This window comes from Larimichthys crocea, chromosome II, assembly GCF_000972845.2.
Source record: "Larimichthys crocea isolate SSNF chromosome II, L_crocea_2.0, whole genome shotgun sequence".
In the NCBI taxonomy this organism is placed as follows: domain Eukaryota; kingdom Metazoa; phylum Chordata; class Actinopteri; family Sciaenidae; genus Larimichthys; species Larimichthys crocea.
In genome coordinates, this window is record NC_040012.1 from 8,848,120 (window position 1) to 8,867,792 (window position 19,673).

The 19,673-nt window shown below is 40.5% G+C and overlaps 1 protein-coding gene across 3 annotated transcripts; it reads left to right on the forward strand.

The window, feature by feature from the left end:
• The first annotated feature begins 2,890 nt into the window (after nt 1-2,890).
• Nucleotides 2,891-19,303, forward strand: arhgef18a (rho/rac guanine nucleotide exchange factor (GEF) 18a). 3 transcript variants are annotated; one of them, XM_010739991.3, is made up of 22 exons: nt 2,891-3,151; nt 8,394-8,446; nt 8,998-9,057; nt 9,561-9,692; nt 10,033-10,142; nt 10,483-10,623; nt 10,917-11,167; nt 12,711-12,836; nt 13,122-13,239; nt 13,338-13,589; nt 14,328-14,404; nt 14,580-14,761; nt 14,980-15,035; nt 15,248-15,427; nt 15,645-15,788; nt 16,220-16,338; nt 16,711-16,770; nt 16,866-16,913; nt 17,018-17,488; nt 17,577-17,895; nt 18,094-18,198; nt 18,434-19,303. In XM_010739991.3, the coding sequence occupies exons 4-22, from the start codon at nt 9,625-9,627 to the stop codon at nt 18,589-18,591; spliced, it is 2,985 nt and encodes a 994-aa protein (XP_010738293.3). In that variant the 5' UTR covers nt 2,891-3,151; nt 8,394-8,446; nt 8,998-9,057; nt 9,561-9,624; the 3' UTR covers nt 18,592-19,303. The 3 variants fall into 3 exon arrangements, with proteins under 3 accessions (XP_010738293.3, XP_019121764.2, XP_027144438.1); XM_019266219.2 differs by lacking the exon at nt 8,998-9,057; XM_027288637.1 differs by lacking the exon at nt 8,394-8,446.
• The last annotated feature ends 370 nt before the right edge of the window (nt 19,304-19,673 follow it).

Here is a 19,673-nt window from a genome sequence, read left to right on the forward strand (position 1 = left end):
GATGAGGCTCCTGGCAGTGCTTCTGTTCTTTGTCCTTATTCTCTGAATTCATGTGTTTTTCCAGACAGTGACGTGTTTCTTCGGTAAATACGGAGCTTTGTCATGAGTGTGTGTGTGTACGAAGGGAAGTTGTGTTTTTATCTCTGTGAGTTGGGTATGGAAAGACAAGTGTTTGTTTCCATCAGTGCCAGCTATGCAACTAACATGTACACGCATTATATAAAGTAGAGCCTGAAAGAAATGGGATTTTAGTTTTAGGCAGGATATTTTACATTTTCCAGACATTAAATTCTTAAATAAATTCGACCTGAATTGCATTCCTTATAAATATAAAAATATAGACATAAAAACACCAACTATCACCTTTTTAAAGTCTGAAAAATAAGAGTTGAAATACATCAAAGCTTAAACAATGTTTATGTACAGCAGTTTTCCATGTGTGTGTCAGCCGGTATATAAATCACAGCAGCGTCTTATCTCTCAGGAATGAATCAAAAACATTTATCCAGCTGCATACCGTACATACTATAAGGTATCATCTGTAACTGGTTACAGTGCTGGAGCTCCAGTTTGACTCCTGAAGGAGTGCAGTGACGCCACCTGCTGGACAAACATGAACCATCTTTATGATGTCTACTTCTGCTCCATATTAAACATATATGTATATTTTTTGTCACAAGGTCAATTGTTTCAACATTATTATGTAAAGACGTGCAGACATTACAGGTGTAATCACCACTAAATTTATATGGAAGCTCATACATAACTGAGACTCTCCTAATATCTCCTATAGAGCCTCAGACGCTTATAAATGCACATTTTAATACCCAAATATGTTAATTGAAGGTGTTTTTGGTCACTGTAATGATTAAAGAGTCTTAATGTGACTCCAGTGTAAGTGATGACAGGACAAATGTTCAACTCAGACAGCTGAAGTCTCGTCTTCTATTGCTGGCTGAACTTAAAATAATATAACATAAGATAAAATGGACTTTATTGATCCTGCACCGAGGAAATTAACTTGTTACGGCAGCTCGCTATACAACGTAGATCAGAAAAATACACTCTGGCACTCTGTACAAAAGGCTGAGTCCTTCCTGCAGCGACCCAGTTTCGACTCCGGCCTGTGGTGAAAGCTGTCCAGAGTTAAGTCTGGAGTTCATTCGGCCGTGTCTCTGTGATGTTACACTCTCCATACTCCCTCTGTAGCCTGGTTAGTGTCTTTAGCTCCCCCGGGATTTAGTGCCATCTGGATGGCTTCACCTCACTCATTTATCTTAAATGTAAGTCTGACTCACACAGTATGCACCTGCTGAATTAACTTAGATACAACGTAATAGTTTAATGCCTGGGTAATTAGGACTATACCAATCCATAGTAATGCATGCACAAGTCTCTCAAAGCATTGTGATTTTGGTTGACAACACTGGTTTGGAGCTTTTGGTTGTACGACACAATCTTCTCCAGCAGGTGGAGTCACCTAGTTGAATTATAGATGTCAAAATAAGGTCAAGGCTCAGCTCCGTGTGTCTTTATTTTATCGTATTTTATCTCAGATATGGGGTAATGTCACCTTTCTAACACTCACTCACCACAGTGTCTTTTAGTATAGTGTCTTATTTTGTCTTTCTGCTGACAGTATTCATACTTAAAATCACCACTAATATGTCCTGAATCAGAGGAATCAAAGTGAAATCCAAGTCAGTACTGCAGCAGAATGATCAAATCAGTTTAAAGACTATATTTAGATCTCGACTCCATAGAGGAAGTGGTGGAGAAAAGGATGTTAGCAAAGCTGACATCAATCATGAACAACTCCTCTCACCTCCTGCCTAAACCTGTGGAGGCCTTAAACAGACTGCTACTCCCACCGTGAAGGAGCTCTACCACAGGTCCTCCATGGATCATTTTTACTGCCTTAGAATGAGCCTCATATATACAGAAGGGAGAGCGTGAGAGGTATTGAGGTGATTGTAATCTGCAACTTCACCACTAGATGCTACTAAATCCTACACACTGCACCTTTAATAACTTTCTTTAGATAGATAGATAGATAGATAGATAGATAGATAGATAGATAGATAGATAGATAGATAGATAGATAGATAGATAGATAGATAGATAGATACGGTCAACACCTTTAAGAGTAGACTTAAGACTTTCCTTTTTGATAGAGTTTATAGTTAGGGCTGGCTCAGGTCACCTCTTAGTTATGCTGCCATAGGACTAGACTGCCGGGGGACTCCCCTCCCCTCTCTCTGTCTCTGTCTTTTTCAGGGTTATGCCTAGTCAGGTACGGTATTGGTTGAAGATGCAGTCAAATCTCCCTTTACTGAAAACTCTCCCTCCCTTGACTGATCTTTCTCCCTCCCTTTACCTTTACCGAGGGTCTAAAAACGGAGGGTGTCACTCCCTGTACAGATTGTAAAGCCCTCTGAGGCAAATGTACTTTGTTACTTTGGGCTATACAAATAAAATTTGATTTGATTCTAGATAGATAGATAGATACATACTTTATTGACCCTGAGGGAAATTCAAGGCGTCAGCTTGACTTATCTCAATAAATTTCTTGCTCCTTATTTTTACATATGATTAACTGTTAATAGTAGCTTAAAAACTGACTATTAGTTTATCAAATACAAGCCTTCAAACTGGTTTATTTTGCCCCCAGGTGAAATGATACATGATGATAGAAACACTGTCTGACAAACACCTGAGCTCCTACCTGCACCCACTTTATTTTTGCCAAAATAAAAAAGCTTCTCAGTTTTCAAACCAACTGGTTTCCATCATGCTGGAAGTCTGAAAAACAAAAAAACAATCTAATTTATACTGAGGCCGAATAACTGCAGCTCATGTCTGCATTAATTTAAAGATGTGAAGTCTGCGTGCAGCAGCAGCAGAGAGGGAAGGAGGTTCATCCAGAGAGGAGGCTGGGATTTCTGTTTAACACCCCACCTCCTCCACCTCCACCTCGGCCTAGGCTCGGCTCATTCGTGGTGCACTTGTTCCACCTGTGAGGCATCATCCTCACCGCTGTCTCTCTTACCTTTTAGTGGAAGTTGTTGAGAGATATTATTTCCCCTTTTTCCTTTTTGTGTGTGTGTGTTGCTTCAGCTCGGACATAAACAAAGTTTGCTTTCAACACCAGGTAAGAGGAAACTGTTGCTTTAGTTGTTGGTTACAGGCGACAAACGGTTGATAAACAGCAACTGGGTTAGTAAAACATACGCCATGTTTATTAAAAGAGGAAAGCGGCGACTTTTTGCCTCTTTTGACTCGACATGAGCTTGAAAACCGACCTAAATATTTTATTTTTACGTGTTAATGTTGATGTGAAACGGCTTTAGCGTCGCTGTGGTTGGTGTTGTTTGCTCTGTATTAGCCTAGGTAGCGTCTCCAAACAGGAGCAAACATTAGGAAGACAGGAACAGTGAGTATCTGCAGCCACTCCTGTGTCGACTTTTTGACTTTACACCTGTTCGTTTTATCCACCTGAAACTCACAGTGCACCTGTCTGTGTTGATTTTAAATGAAACGTTATGGATCCAGGTCAGTCTCTCTCTCACCTAGGCACCTAGGCATTCCTCACATTCCCCCCTCCGCTTGATAATACCCAAAGTAATGTCGTCAAACCCACTTTATTTTTATTTTATTTTATTAGCTGCTTTTTAAATACAAGATTATAACACGAACATTAACGTTTTGTGGTAGTTTTCCTATTTAAACTATCGGGAGGTTTGAACGTTAAATAGAGCGTCATGTTATACGCGGAATGATTCGAAAAGTAACCGTTGAAGATTCCACCATTATAATTAATGGGAATTCACAAAAAATAGAACGTCGTGATAAGGCCCACGCGCACGCGGAGTGATATATTCTTAACGGTTAAATTGTAGTTGTAACGTTAAAACAAGGATTAAAAAAAAAAAAAAAGTTTTAAAATTTGACGTTTAATATGAAAATTAAATTAATTAATGAATTAATTTAAAAAATAAAAATAAAAGTTGAAGTAGCTATCCAACTGCAATACTGAAAGGAGTTGAAGTGGCTACTTGGACGTGCTAAGCTAATCCAAGTGTCAGTTTAAATGTAGCACTTCAAATCTTCAGAGTTCAAGTGATAAATTGAGCTTGAAGAGTCAGTTGAAGAGGACAAGAAGAGAAATTCATGCCAGTTTAGTGAAATCATCGAAAGCTGCTGCTGTGTAACGTTTAATTGTGCATGAGCGGTGTGGGAAGTTGTGGGAGATGGAAGTGTTAACTGATCTGAGACTTGAAAGGGTTTGAAGCGTTAGTTTAAGTATAAAAACTATTTGAAATCCTCAAAGTTCAAGTAAATAAAATAATAAAATTGAGCTTGAAGTGTCATAAACTGAAAGAATGTGTCATTTGAAGTGTCAGCCTTTGAGAAATCATCACAAACTGCTGTTGTCATGTTTATTTGTGTGTAAATAGTAGAAGTTGTGGGGCATATAAGTGTTAACTGATCTGGGACTTGAAAGGATTTGAAGTGTCAGTTTAAGAATTGGAATCCTCAAGGTTCAAATAATAAATTGAGCTTGATGTCAGTCGAAGAGGACGACAAGACAAATTCATGCTAGTTTAAATGTACAATCTAAAAGCAGGGGCTATATGAAGTGTCAGCTTTAATGAAATCACAAAAACTGCTGTGTAACGTATGAACCATGAAAGTTGTGGGACATAGAAGTGTTAACTAATCTGAGACTGGAAAGGATTTGAGATGTCAGTTGGGAGTGTAATCACCAAAAGCAGATGAGAAGGGTTTTCATAGCAGAAACGAAAGCAATGCACCTGTCTTATCTATGTGCGATTGCTGTGATAGCAAAGTGAAACTAAAGCTCTAATATGAAGCGTAAAGTATCTTCATCTGTGGAAGAAGACCCGCTCCCTCTGTAGAAATGAAAGGCTCTTTATAGGTAACAAAAACACAACTCTTATTTTCAGGTGATTAAAGACTAATGAAAACATAGTTATGAATATAATCCACCATTCCTGTCAGTAGATCCACCTATGTTACACACTGGGCCTCTTGAGTAGTCAGTGGGCACTATGTTTACAAACCTTTCTGGCATGTCACTCAATGTTTAGCTCCTAAAATTCACAGAAATTCATCTGAATTTGTTATATTATAGTTATATTTTAGAAACAAAAGTACTGAAGTATGAAGTATTATTTTTGCTGTAGTCATTTGTTTACATTATAAACGATTAGTCATCAAATATTAAATCAAATGAATATTTTCTGGTTTCTTTAGTCCTCTACCACAATAAACTGAACGAAACAGTTGAGGATGTCAAATGGGCTTTGGGAAACACCATTTTTTTTTACATGTTATCGTCCAAACAACAAATCAACTAATCGGGAAAATGATCAATAGATAAACTGATAATTAAAATACCAGTTAGTTACAGCTCTACATGTCCTTGTCCTTTGTCCGCTGATCAAGATAAACAAAAAACAAAGTAGACGCAAGATAATTCTTTATATTTAATGTGATTCAAGAGTTTGCTAAATAATGTTTTTACTGTACGGATATTAATTGGAGCAATGGATGCCTGACAGGAAGAAAAATTCAATAAATTAAGATAAATTTGGCTTGTTTAGGGTGACCAGGGTCCTAATTGATCGATTAAAGGCTCAGACACTGGACAATCATTGACCACATTTGTAGCATTCTCTACACACATGCGTCACTTTTCCCTCCAGATTCAAGCCTTGGTCTAAGTTTAGGATTCACCTGTACTGACAGAAACACATTGGCATGCGATTACAGCACACTAAAGATAAAACACATGACCGGTATCGAGAAGTTAATGAGTAATCTGCCTGTCGAGGCTGTTGTTGGATGTGAAAGTTTTAAGGGAAGACCTGTTGTTGTGAGGAAGAAATCATGTGGCGTTCCTGTTTTTGACAGATTATACCTGTGTGATGATGTGAAACAAATACGTCCTCCAAAGTTTACTAGGAACAACAGCAACACGGATCACTGGTTTCTTTGTATTTGTCAGCTTTTATGTCCTCCTCAGGCTAATGGGTATAGTTTCACGGCTGTTAACCGTCAGTGGCCTAGTTTCACTTGTCTTGATGGCACATCAGCAACTCTCATTCGTTTTAACAGTCTCCTTGTGCCGTTATAGTGATTTAGGGTTGATGTATTTTTACTGTAAGTGACACTGCTTTCCACAAACACAGCATTTAGCAGTTTTCCCCCTCGTCTTTCCTTCCTCTACAGGATACTTACCAGACTTGCTGGTCTTGTTTTGTGTCTTGCAGGGGATGACCTGTATTTCATGCTCTTCTGTTCTCGCCCCAGTGTGGGTGAATCATTTGAGGCGTGGCTGTCATTCACAACAAGAGGCCGAACCATACAATCACAATATGGCTAATGACATACTATGAGGCTTAGAAAACCAGTCTTTTAAAGAAAGTAATATAATACAAGTGCTTAACCTGTATAGAATATACCTTTTTATATGATTGGTTAACAGAAGACTGAAACATAAAACAGGAAAGAGAAATAACGTTGCTTTATTTTGTAATATAAATTCTCTGATTCTCTTCCAAGACAAGAAATTGTTGCACAACAGGTGGATCAAAGAGATCTAAGCAGTAATTAGATTTTAGACTTTTTGTTTTGCAGTTAACTTATTTATTAATGTACTGGAGCCAGCAAATACCTGGCATGATGTGGATAGTAATACCAATCTATCAGTTGTTTTATCTGTTGTTTCTTCTCAACAACTATTAGATGGATTGTCATGAACATCCGTGGTCCCCAGAGGATGAATCATATCATCTGACTTTTCCTCTGACATGCCCAACCGGTGGAAGTTTTCACTTCTCTTGTGTAGATTAGCACAAAGTTTGGTGCATACATTCATGATTCCCAGAGGATGAATCCTAATGTGTTTAGTGACACCATGACTTTTTCCTCTAGTGGCACCGCAATGTTGGCATTTGTGGTTTTAAGTGCAATATGTCAACATCTGTCAAATGGATTGCCATAGAATTTGGCGTACACATTCATGTTCCCCTCAGGATGAATCATAACTTCAGTGATCCTGTGACTTTTCCTCTAGCGCAGGTCTGGTCAGATTCTTCACTTCTCCTTAGCATGACAATTACTTGAACAATGAATAAATTATCATAATTCCATTGATCAAATAATTGTTTTGCCACGATTTGACGGTAACAATGGCGACTTCTTCTATAATTTTCTCCTCGGTGGTTCAACATGAAATAGATACTTTGGATTGATTTCAAAATATTTGAGATATGAGTCCAGAAAGCGTGACGTATCTCTCGTTATCATGATGGATGACAGTCATCAACGACAAAGATGCCTACATTGCTACGTTATTTTTCAGTTACTAATACTTACTGTTTCTCAAATGCCACATCATCTATCTCAAATTTAGTTAATAAACTTTATTTACTTTGTATAGCAGTGTTCATGCAAATGACAGAGCAAAAAGTAAAAACAGAATTTTGCAGAAATAGATAAATACATAAACAAAATTTGGCAATGACAAACTGTAATAATAATAATAATAATAATAATAAAAAATAAAAAAAATAAAAGCCAATAATAAAAAGAAAATAAGGTTAAAAAATATAAACACATGGGGGGAAAAAGTGTATAGAAACTAAAGGTTTTGGATTAAGGCCCTTTAAAAAAACAACAACAAAAAAACTAACAATTGAAACAACAAAATATTAAAAGAAAATTTAAGTCCATTAAGTGAATAAACACAGGGCATAAGGTAACATTAGGAGACTTTTGTTACAGCCTGAGGTAAAGCCTTTCATGCATGGGAGGTGTTTTCTAAGCGGTGCACTGCATATGCTGCAGGTGTGTGTCAGACAGGTGAGCCAGCGGCTAGCTGTGTCACAACTCCTTTAATCAAACATTTAATGTGTGTGTTTTTAGGCGTGTCTGGCTTTGAAACGACTGCTGCTACTTAGTTTCAAGCTTCAGTATTATGTCGTTTCTGTAGCTGCTTCTGTAGCAGTTGTTGCAGTCTCTCATATATGTTTATTTATTTATTTCATGCTTTGTTAAAGTTTATTTGTTAAGTATGCTTTCTGTTACCACCCACATCAGAGCTGTTTTTCCTCCTTCTGTCTGATTAGCATGTGTACACATACAAACTAGTTTTCATGGACATGTATTAGTGATCAGGTGTTCTAGGTGTCCTATTTTAGTGTTTATTCATGTAAATCACTGCTGGGATAACCTCATGACTTTCTGTCGGGGGTTGGCTTCAAATTAAGTCAGACTGTCACGCGAGTATTTTTTCTGCCTTTTCCTCTTACGTTTTTATCCACTGGTTTAACTGGATGTTTTTCCACTTTTGATGCTCTTTCCAGTGTGACAAGGAAACTGTGGAAGACACACGGAGAGCAATAAGCAGAAGTACAAGGTGAGTCAGACATGGAGCTTTTAAACCCTTTAAGAACAGAAATGCAGAGCACTTTAAGGTCAAAGCTGGAGCTGAAAGGATTTGTCAGTCAGAGGATTGTCGTGACATCTATTAACGTTTTCACACCCACATACCGCAAAGATGTGTATCACAGAGTTAAAAGGAAAAACGCTGAGGAGATAAGAGTTCTCATCTTGTGTAATGTTGATGTATGTCTAAACAGCTTCTCCATGGTGGGAAATTAACACCAGCCATCAGATTTGTGTTGATAAAAAAAGAAAGATTCATTGGCTGATTGATATTCACATTTTAACCCACCCAATAACTGTAATAAATCATGTCATTTGTGGCTGTTGTTCCCATTGTGCAGGTGTGTTTGACATTTTTTGTTTCTTTGCCTGAAAGCTCGTCTGACTTGAGCTGTGCTGTTCCAGTTCGTCAAACCAGTTCCCTATCTACAGGGCTAGATTAGTTTTGCAACAGCCTGTTGTCTGGATTCAGCACCATGAAATGCACTCTCCCCACTTATTCAGTCCATTTTTATTTTGTAGGTAGCCGTCTGTTTCAGGGCTCGTGAGTCAGGAAAGTGCTTTCAGAAACAAATAATTAAGGTATGTTTATTTTCATGTCCTCTTGAATAATAAACTCTAAACAAAAAATGTATTATTATCTAATGTAATGTATAACAGTGGAGCAAAGCTCATTTTGTTGAGCATTCATTTTAACGTTTGATGTGTGTTTCAGTATCTGTGATTATATATCAATATCAGAAAATGTTTTGATGTCAAAAAACTGTTGAATGCTCTAAAAGGGAATAATATTTCAGTATTCTGACTTGAGTTGGTGATTTTTAATTATTTTATTTTTAGGATGTAAACTCGTCACACTCCTGTTCCTCAAAGTGTTTCTCAAGTGTGAATAAATGTTTTATTTTGAAAAATTCAGGACAACTTTGTTGTTGTCCAGTGAAAAGACAAAGATAAACACCTTCTACTTTAAACTTCATTCCTCTGCATGTGTCTTCTTCTTTTCCAAACATCTTATTTTTATTTTCTCACACAGTATTTTGCCTGTTACTCAGTTTATTTCTCTCTTTGTTGTTTCTCTCTCTCAGCTCCGGGGAGAGTATTTCTCCTCCGGCCTCTGATGGCGTCCCTGCCTGCTTCCTAAGTCCAGGCATGACCGTCACCCCTAAAAAACACAGCGCTCAGCCTGGTTCCTCCTCTTACAACGACACAAGTCCCAGGTTGGTGAAAACGTATTTTCTTTTCCATCGTGTACCTATAAATGAGCTGAGATACGAACAGTCACATGTTTTTCCAGGTTCATTGTCGGCCTGATAGAGATGTGGAGCACAAAACCTGATTCCAAGTCATGTGACGTCTGATGTTTTTACTGGCATTTCTCCTTTTGACATGAAGGCTGTGTTACACTTGGCATCGGGTCAGATTAGGTCAACCATCCAAATCTGATTGAAGCTCCATCGTGAGGGCTTACAAGCTTTAGCTTGTGTGTCTTGTTTGTTTGTTTTTGTGCACTGACATCACACTTACCCGTCGAGCTGCTTCTCATCACATACAAACTAGATCCTCCGGTCCGCTGCAGATGGATGAGGTGGAAGGCCTGCGTTTCAAGCTCTCCTCTGAGGACTCGGTGTCTCTGGCTTCCTCCTTGGCCGAGCCTATCAACCTAGAAGGTCAGCTGGTCACTGTGAGCAGGGTTAGAAGTTGATGAAAGCTCCTCTGTCACAACATGATGCATCTTCACTGTGAACACTAGCTTATAATACAACATGTTGGATATTTTTAAGAATCCAAACTTAGAAGCAGCTACAATAGTTTCGTTTGTTGTCTACCATCTGCTTTTGTAATGTAACCTGACGGCATGTAAAAAACATTTTTCCAAGTAAGACATTTAAAAATAACCAGTAATGAATCACTGACATGCATACATGTCATATGACCACAAAGCACAAACCTTGTTCGGCTGATAAAGGTCTCACACTCACTGTCTGTGACTGTCTATGTATCATCCAGATTCCCACTATGCTCAGCTGCGAGCCGAGCTCGAGTCCAACGCCCAGAACCTGGAGGCGGAGTCGTGGAGCGTGGCTGTGGACCAGAACTACCTAAAGGCCCTGAGCAAAGAGGCTGTTAAAAGACAGGACGTCATCTACGGTAGGCAAGAGGACAAAAACTTTGATCATGCCGAACCCAAATTGTATTTTCTGGATTTTTTTTATTGTCTTTTAAGTGTACGTGCATGAACAAACTGAACTTTCTCATGTCAGTCACCTGCAGAGGATAAGATCTTTGATTACCGATAACAGGCAACGGAGTAATTACACTGTCAAAACAACAATGACAGTTCCTCTAATTATAATGATTAACAATGTTCTTTGTAACTGAGAGCCCTTTGATGAAACGACTACAAATTTATTAATCCAGAGATTCCTCTTCAAATTTCCTAGAGTTAATCCAGACAGAGATGCACCACGTGCGCACATTAAAAATCCTCCTCGACGTCTACATGCACGAGTTGAAGCAGTCTCAGCTGATCGAGGAGGCCAGGTTGGAGCAGCTCTTCTACAGTGTGGAGGCCTTGCTCAACATCCACCAGCACTTCCTTAACTGCCTCAAAATACACCAGAACGAGAGCCAAGAGGAAGGAAGCCCAAACAACTACCAGATCACGCAACTGGGGAATATTCTCACCTCTCAGGTCAGGAGTCATTTTAAAGCCTTCCATGGAAATTGTTGTCTGTCTAGTTCATCCAGTCGCAATGGTTTATTTTGGGGGGTAATTTTTCAGGTCAAAATGTCAGTAAAGTTTATATGTCAACATAACAGACAGCAAGTCTCCTTCAAAACATCTTTTTTAAACCTTCAACAGAGTTGAAGGTTTAAAAAGGTTCAAAATGAATTTACTGTAAACAGATTGTTGAAAATCATCCAAATGTTCCTCAGCCAAATGATAACGTTATCCCCTCACAATGTTTTAACATTTTAACCAACTGTTTCTTTCAAAAGCGTTATTTCCCTTTCAGAGGTGAACAGGTTCTCTGCAGTTTACTTACTCTAACACTTAAATGCTATGTTTGCATTTCTACACAAAGATCTACAACAAACAGTCTGACGTGACATGAAACATTACTGATGAGCTAAACCAGCAATTCAGCTGTCAGAAACTGCGATCACATGTAAACCTTTTCATATTTGACTGACCTTTTTACAGTTTGAAAACAAGCTGCTACCATTAGCTCCCAGGTGCTTTGTGAGTGTTGTTGTTACAACATGCGGCACTGACATCGTTATCGGCTTTATTTAGCAATAAATAATTGTGTTTATGCTGCACCATTGTTGTTGCTGCTCAGCCTCTTCCTCTCTCTCTTTCCACCCTTGTCAACCTCTCTGAGGTGTACAGGTGTCCATAGGAATGGCTGGTATGTCAGAAACCTAAGGGACTACAGATGGGTGTGTTTGCTCCATGAGCTCAGGAATGAAGCTGTGTGGCCGGGATAAGGATCCCAGAGAAGCAGTCTGTGGTCAATGATTTTCCGACTGAAAAATCGGACCAGAACCAGAGCTTTCTGTGAATTATACTCTTTTCTAGCTCTGAAAAGGGGATTCAATTTTATGTTTTTGGCGCCAGATGACTTCTGTTGTTGCAAAAGCTGAGGGAGGCGTTAAAGTTTATCCAAAGCGGCCTTGTGTTTTCAAGTTGGTTAATATTTGGCTCGGACTGTGAGGACAAATCAAGTGTAAATCGTAAGATCAGATAGTGTCTGTTCACAGTTAATACATTTCATCTAACGACAGTGAAATACATGATAACATGGAGTGTACTACTGTGCTAGAATTTCAACCTGGGAGACATTTTAATGATGTTTATTATATATGAAACATGAAATGTGAAGTTTGTTTGACGCCCTGATAGAGTGGCTGTAAAGGGTAACGCACACGTGCTGCGTGTCAAAAGATTGTTTCCTATGTGAACACACACACACAAACACACACAGGCGGCATTTTGACGTGATGCCATTGAATGTTGATACGCATCACTCTCCTGAAAAGCAGCATATTTCCTCTCTGATTCATTTCTTGTCTGCCATACTGTTTCTACTTTTTGTACGACATGTCCGGTGTTGACATTTTGATATTTTCAGTCTTCAGACCTCAGCAGCAACTTCAATACAGCTGTTTGACTATTACATTAAATCTTTTTAGAAATACAAATATCATCTTTTTTGTCATTTCTTTGTTAGTTTTCAGGTGATCTGGGAGAAGGAATGGTCGAGTGTTACAGTGTTTTCTGCAGCCATCACAGCGAAGCGGTCAGCTTCTACAAAGAGCAGCTGCAGAACAGCAAGAAACTGCAGATCCTTATTAGGGTAAGCGATGTGTGCTTGTTGGTGGGTTCATGTAGATGATGTGATTTTTCTCTCGTGACACTGAGGCTTTGGCTAAAAAAGAAGCTGACGTGAATCAGGTGCATGCCTCGAGCAGCGGTAGCAGTTTCTAAGAGATGAGCCTTCCAACAAACAATGGTGATGACGTTTCTACTAAGAATGATGCCGCCAACAAAAAGAACCACGATGCTTGACCTAAGGCCAGTTACTGTTGTACGCAGGAGTGATGCAAGTCCTGGAAAAACAAAACCTTTCTTTTCATAACAGAAAATAGGTCAGCTTCCTCTCGTGCGAAGGTTGGGAATCCCGGAGTGTTTTCTGTTGGTGACTCAACGCATCACAAAATATCCAATCCTGGTGGAGCGAATCATACAGAACACTGAAGGTAACATCACAAACTGAATCTGGCTACCGTCTTCGGTGACACAAAGCAGGCTGGAATTGTCCTAATGGTGTCAAATGTTTTCATGTGCTCCTTTTCAGCTGACACGGACGAGTACAAGTCACTGGTGCAAAGTTTGGCGCTGATCAAAGACTTCATCTCCCAGGTGAACGATCAGGTCAACGAATACGAGAAAGCTGCTCGTCTGAGAGAGATCGGCATCCGTCTGGACCCAAAATCTCAGGGCCGGCTGAAGGACGGAAAACTGTTCCGCAGAGACGATCTGATCCAGGGAAACAGGACGCTGCTGCACGAAGGCCCCGTCACCTGGAAGACCTCCGGTAGACAGAAAGGTTTGTGACTATTGCTCGTCTTTGTAAGCAGTTGTCATTAAAGTTCTAGGAGATTTAAGAGTAATTCTTAGTGTTTAATAACCTGAATTTCTAAAATGAGCCCTTTATATCTGCAGTGAGAGCGGAACCTTCACAGTCAGCCTGAAATGTCTCTGACACTGAGACTATCCAGGTGGATTCATGGACTACACTCTGATACCTGTTGTGTTCGGGCTTTGTTTATTTCATGTACGCAGCTTCTAAATCTGAGTCTGACTCCAAAATAGAGACACGAAGAAGTTAAACTTGGTTTGTGTCCTAAAGTTTGAGCGCGAGAGAGATTCACCACAGCACCTGATCCTGTCTGAATGTGTCCTAAAAGTGGAAACTGTATGGAAACATCAACTTTTATTGTTCTTTCCTCATTCAGGTTCCTCTTTGAATTTGTCACAAAACTTAGTGTGTGAATGTGTGGTCTGATTTTGATGAAACTTTCAGCGACGATGCATCAAGTGACTGACGGCTCAGAGGATTACTGCAGTGTTACATTTGCGCCTGTCTGCCTTCCTTCCTTCCTTCCTGGGTTCAACTTCAGGGTTCAAGTTATTTTTATGAAATCAAAAAGATTCAGAGAACCAGTATATCAGCATTTTTCTATGTCATTACTTCACGTCATGATGTGAGGTACAGTAGACAAGTTCATCTTCGGTGGCAGCTCTTGTATTGTTTTGATGCTGAGCTGCATTGGTCTTCCTGCAGACGTCCACGCTGTTCTGCTGCAAGACGTGCTGCTCCTCTTACAAGAGAAAGATCAGAAGCTTGTGTATGCCACTGTGGTGAGTTCTGCCCAAACACTGACTCATTTTTGTAAAAAGTCTAAGACGCAGACCTCTTTCCTTTTTTAAAAATACATCAGGAGATGATCATATCTTGTGTGATATGACAACAATCCAGGACAGATCATGATAACAGTTCAATTAATAACTTGCTGTAATCTCGTGGCTCGTGCAGGAAAACAAACCACCGGTGGTCTCCCTTCAAAGGCTGATAGTTCGGGAGGTGGCTCACGACGACAAAGCCATGTACCTCATCTGTGCATGCACCACCAGCATGCCAGAGATGTACGAGATCCACACCAGCTCCAAAGAGGAATGCATCACATGGATGGCGCTGATTAGGGAAGCTGTGAACCGGTAAGCTGAGGACTGAGGAAGTCAGTTTGGGGTTTTTTATTACAACTCTCTTGTTAATACCACAGACACCTGATGATTGTTGAAATAAGAGCATCATAATTGATTCCAAAGTTTAGTATCAGATTCTTGTCAGCATGAAACTGTCATAAGATATCTTGTGGGCAAAACATTTTACATCTTACATGTTCACTAAGTAAGATGTCTGTTATTTTTTTTAGCTATCCAGAAGAGGAGCCGTACTGCGAACTGACCGCTAGACTGCAACAATATCAAGGTAAGACTGCCGAGATGATCGAATGCTAAATCACACAGAACAGGTTGTTTTGTGGCCGTTCTCTCTCTTACACAAGAGTTTAAAATGTCATCATTTGATTAAACCGGTCTCATAGTCCGTCGTTCAAGTGTACTGTGAAAAGTAGAACTCACAGGTCACCTCGTCTCTGAGTTTACTTGACAAACATGTTTATTTATGCTGTTGCTCTTCAGATGTTCTAAAGGCGCGGGATGACCTTATAACAAAAAATCTGACAGAGAAACAGCAGATCTTCGCTGCTCTCTACGAGACCGTAATGGAGAAGGAAACTCCGCACAAAGGGCTGCTGCTCCGAGGAGACGCCACTGACCTCCAGCAGGGGGAGACGCTGCTTAAAGGAGCCATCGATGAAGGTGAGAGCTGACATCAGTCATCAAGAGTTGGCCTCAGTATTGTGAATCATTTCTGTTTGTCACCGGTCATGAGTCAGTGTTCATTATTTGCATCGGTTTACCATAAAAACTTGAGCTTGAGCTTTCCCACACAGCTGAATCATGACTCAGACATCACTGATGATGTCTCTTTTTAAAGAGGTGATTAAGGAGTTGTTTCTTTGTCTTTTGCCTGCAGTGGAAAACTTGCAGAACTTGCTCTTCTCGAGGATACGAGACCCAAAACTTCTTATGGATGAGAATAACACGCAGGGCGGGCAGCTCAGGAGGGCAGAGACCTTCGGGCTGGCAGATAGTAACTCTGCTGCAAACGTCATGGAAAGTAAGCTGACATGTAGTCAACATTGGTATGATGTAAGTGTTAATGTGTTGACAGGTAAGACAATAAAAGGACGAGTTCAAAGGATGAGTAATATTTAATTACGGGCTCTCGCTTTTAAAGGAGATAGACGAGAATTTCACTTTCTTTGTGTGAAACTCTTGCATCATGCAATCAGGGAAGTTTACATGAGTCATTCTTGTTGTGTAATACTGTACTTTAGTGTTTGTTTTAAATATAAACACAATCATACGGTCAACTCCTTTTTAACCCTCTGAGGTTCGAACAATCACCCATGATCAAAAGCAATTGTGAGTACCCCAGAGGGTTAAATAAAACTCTCTCTGAGCCGAAATGTATGATAAATATGACCGTAACTGTCCTCATATTGAATATGTGAAGGTGTTTATTGACTCGTGATTTCATTTTCTCAGATGGAGATACAGCTGAGGGGCCAGGTGACGGCGACAGCTGCGTACCACTGCACAGAAGGCACAACGCGAGCGATCCTCAGCTCCAGAAAATGTACTACGCTGAGAGCCTGGAACAGTCTGTGAGTGATCGAAACCCGAAGCTGCATTCAGACAGGATCCAAACGCAGGTTTTTCCACTCGTTTGAAAAGGAGTAGTCCATTTTGGATGCGGCAGTGCGAGCCGCAGGGGTGTCCACCCAAAAAACACAGCGATCTGCAGCGAAGAATAAAATAGTTTGACAGCGGTTATGCTCAACACATACAGACACACCTCCTTCCGTCCTGGTGATTAAATATGAAGCATTTTCAGGGCGCCGTTTAGCTCAGTAACCATGTTTTTGTCACCCCCTCTCTTTCTCGCCACCTACCTGTCAGACTTCAGCTGTATCTGAAAAATATCTTTAAAAATGATATGAAGCATTTTTTCATTGTTTGTGTTATTTTCCTTCAAGGCTGATGATGACATGCAGATGCCAAACAGTAATCCAACATCCAGTAATTTCCCTGAGGAGGTAACGCTTCTGATACTTTTTGTTTATTATTTTCCTCTTTTTCTGTCTTCACTGCAGAAATCTTTATCTATCACTGTAATTCTTTTCCTCTGTAGGTGTGTGACAGGGTGATAATGCTCGCACAGAGGCTGTACAGCTTACAGGTGAGGACATTGTTCTGAAATCTTTGATTCAGCAGGCACCTCATTCCTAGAAATGATTTTTTTTGTATGTGTGAAATGTTTGTATTAAATTCTTTGACCTGCAGGCAATCATCGCGCAGCAGGACAGCCAGATTGAGCTGCAGCACACTTTCCAGTCAAAGAGCAAGCAGCCCGCTCGGCATTACACCAGCATGCTGCTCGAGCAGGAGAAGCAGCGCAACCTGAAGAAGCACAAGGAGGAACTCGCCAACTTGCACAAGCTGCAGGCCCAGCATCAAGGGGAGCAGCAGCGCTGGGAGAAGGAGAGGGAGCGACAGAGGGTGCAGATCGAGGCTCTGGAGGCTCAGGTGCAAGAGAGGGAGGAGGAATGTCGGAAGTGGGAAGAGAAGCTCGATGACGAGAAGGCCGAGCTGGAGAAGCAGAGGGAAGACTATCAGCAGAGACTGGCGAGGCTGAGGGAAACCACACAATCTGTAGAAAAGGATCAGGAGCGTCTAATGCAGGAGAAGAAGCGTGTGGAGCAGATGCAGGAGAAAATAAAGAAGTACTTCCCAAACTACGATGATCCTGCACAAGTAAGGCATCACCTGTCCACAAGTTTTCTCTGCTCACTGATGTCTGAAATGTTTGAATATTTATTTAAGATGTCCTCTTCCTCCGTAGTACTGGAGTCTCTCCAGTCATCCCTCGTTCAGGGGAAGCATTGTGAACGGAGGCGGGAATCTGACCTTACCTCCAAAGCTCCACGCCTTGTCCAGTCCCTCAGACCCCATGGAAATGCCTCCAAAGGTTCCGCCGCGCAAGGAGAGCATCAGCCCGCAGCCGGCTAAGCCCGAGCTGCCGATCCAACTCATCAGCACGACCAACCAGGTGCACAAACCTGCAGCCGTGCAGCAGCAGATTCCCACCAAGCTGGCTGCTCTGTCCAAAGGAAAGGAGAAAGGTCACAAGAAGGGGTCTCACCAGAGAACGCACAGCGCAGGTCAGGATGCAGGCCTGTTAACTTAACCCCCCGTACTGACACATGAGATGGTTTTTAAAATTTACAGTACAAGAGTTCATGTGTCCGTAGACAAAGAAACATTTAGCTGAACATTGTTCACCAGCAGTGGGTCAGCTCTTAGAACCACAGCCTTCACATTCAAATGCCCTTTAAAGATTTTTGTCTTTCTACATGCAGCCAATATAGATGTGAACCAGGTGGTGCCCATCCGAGTGACTGGAAAAGAAGGAGGCAGCCTGAGAGCCAGAAGGAACGCCAGTCCTCAAAGAATCTACCAGTCAGGTACAGAGAGGCAAACGCAGAGACATCACCCTACATCTGATCAGCAATCAGTTTGATTTGCATTTGTATAGTGACTAAACAGCTCCACCTTGTGAAGACATGGAAGTAATACTGTGACATTCTAGTTTAATAAGTTTGTGTCTCACATCTCACACTTGAATGAGACGATCAGAGACAGGAAGGGAGAATTTACTCATTCTGTCACAGCTTATTTCTCTTATTATCTCTCTTTCAGGAACCTTCAACCCACCAGGATCTGCCAGCGGTGTGAAAATGTCTCAGTCCTTCAGCACATACAGGAGGGACAACAGCAACGCTCCATCACCACCACCTCCGCCTCCTTTTCCCAAAGACATTCTGGAAACGGGCAAAGAGAAGGTCATTTACCTTTAATCCTCGACTACAGGCTGGAGTCTGGATGAAGCCTGAAGTCATAAAGACTTGTGCACATTGACAGACTGTTAAAGACTTCATGACATCCATATGTGTCCATTATGAAGAGGACCATCACTATACTGGGAACCATCATTTAAAAAAAAAAAGGTTTGTGGTTCAGGTTGGTCAAAAAATGTATAAATTTCAGCCCATTTGTATATTTGGGAAAGACTGTTTTAAAAAGTTACTTTTTTTTAAATATCATTTTAATTTTAAATGAACGTAAGTTGTCTTTAACCACGCAGCACTCATGTCTTAACTCTTTCTTTTTAATTTAACGAATGATAAGCACGGTGTGAGGAAGCTGTCGATTTACAAAGTTTACATCTGTTTTAGATTCAAGGTGCCAAGCATGAAAGTTTTATTTCAGAAAGAATCAGATAACCTTGAAGTTTATAATTTATACTGTGGTCCTGCTCGTCAGTATGAGCTGTAAGCAAATCGTGAATATCAGGGTGTGTGGAAAAGATGTTGGCTGTAAACTTTATTGTTTGTAAATACTATCAGCCTTTAAGAGCATGTAACAGAGCGATGGACATTCATTGTTAAATAATCTTGTACAAAACTTTAACATTTAGCATCGCACATGCTGTCACCTTTTCCGTTCCATGTAAAAATTTCCTCTAAATCCCGACCGATGGATCATGGAATAAAAATATGTTTGACTTAACACTGAGTGTTTTTGTGGCTGAAGAAAAACTTAAACTAAATGTTGTTTTTAAAGATACTGAACTGAACTTTAGGTGACTCCAAACAAGAAGTGATGCCATGCTGCATTCAGGTGTTGATACGAACTGCATCGGACATGCTTTCACGTCCGTCTGAATAAATTCACTTTCAGGTGATCCAGAAGGACTAAGGACTTTCTTGTGTTCAGTCCGAAGACATGCAGGTCAATAGATTAATTGCTGGTGATTGGTGACTTGTCCAGGATGTACCTCACTCCTTGCTCATTGACAACTGAGAATTATCACCACAGTGTCTATGCTGGGCACCATCTGACCATCATACACAGCGGAGATTAAATATTTTATACTGAC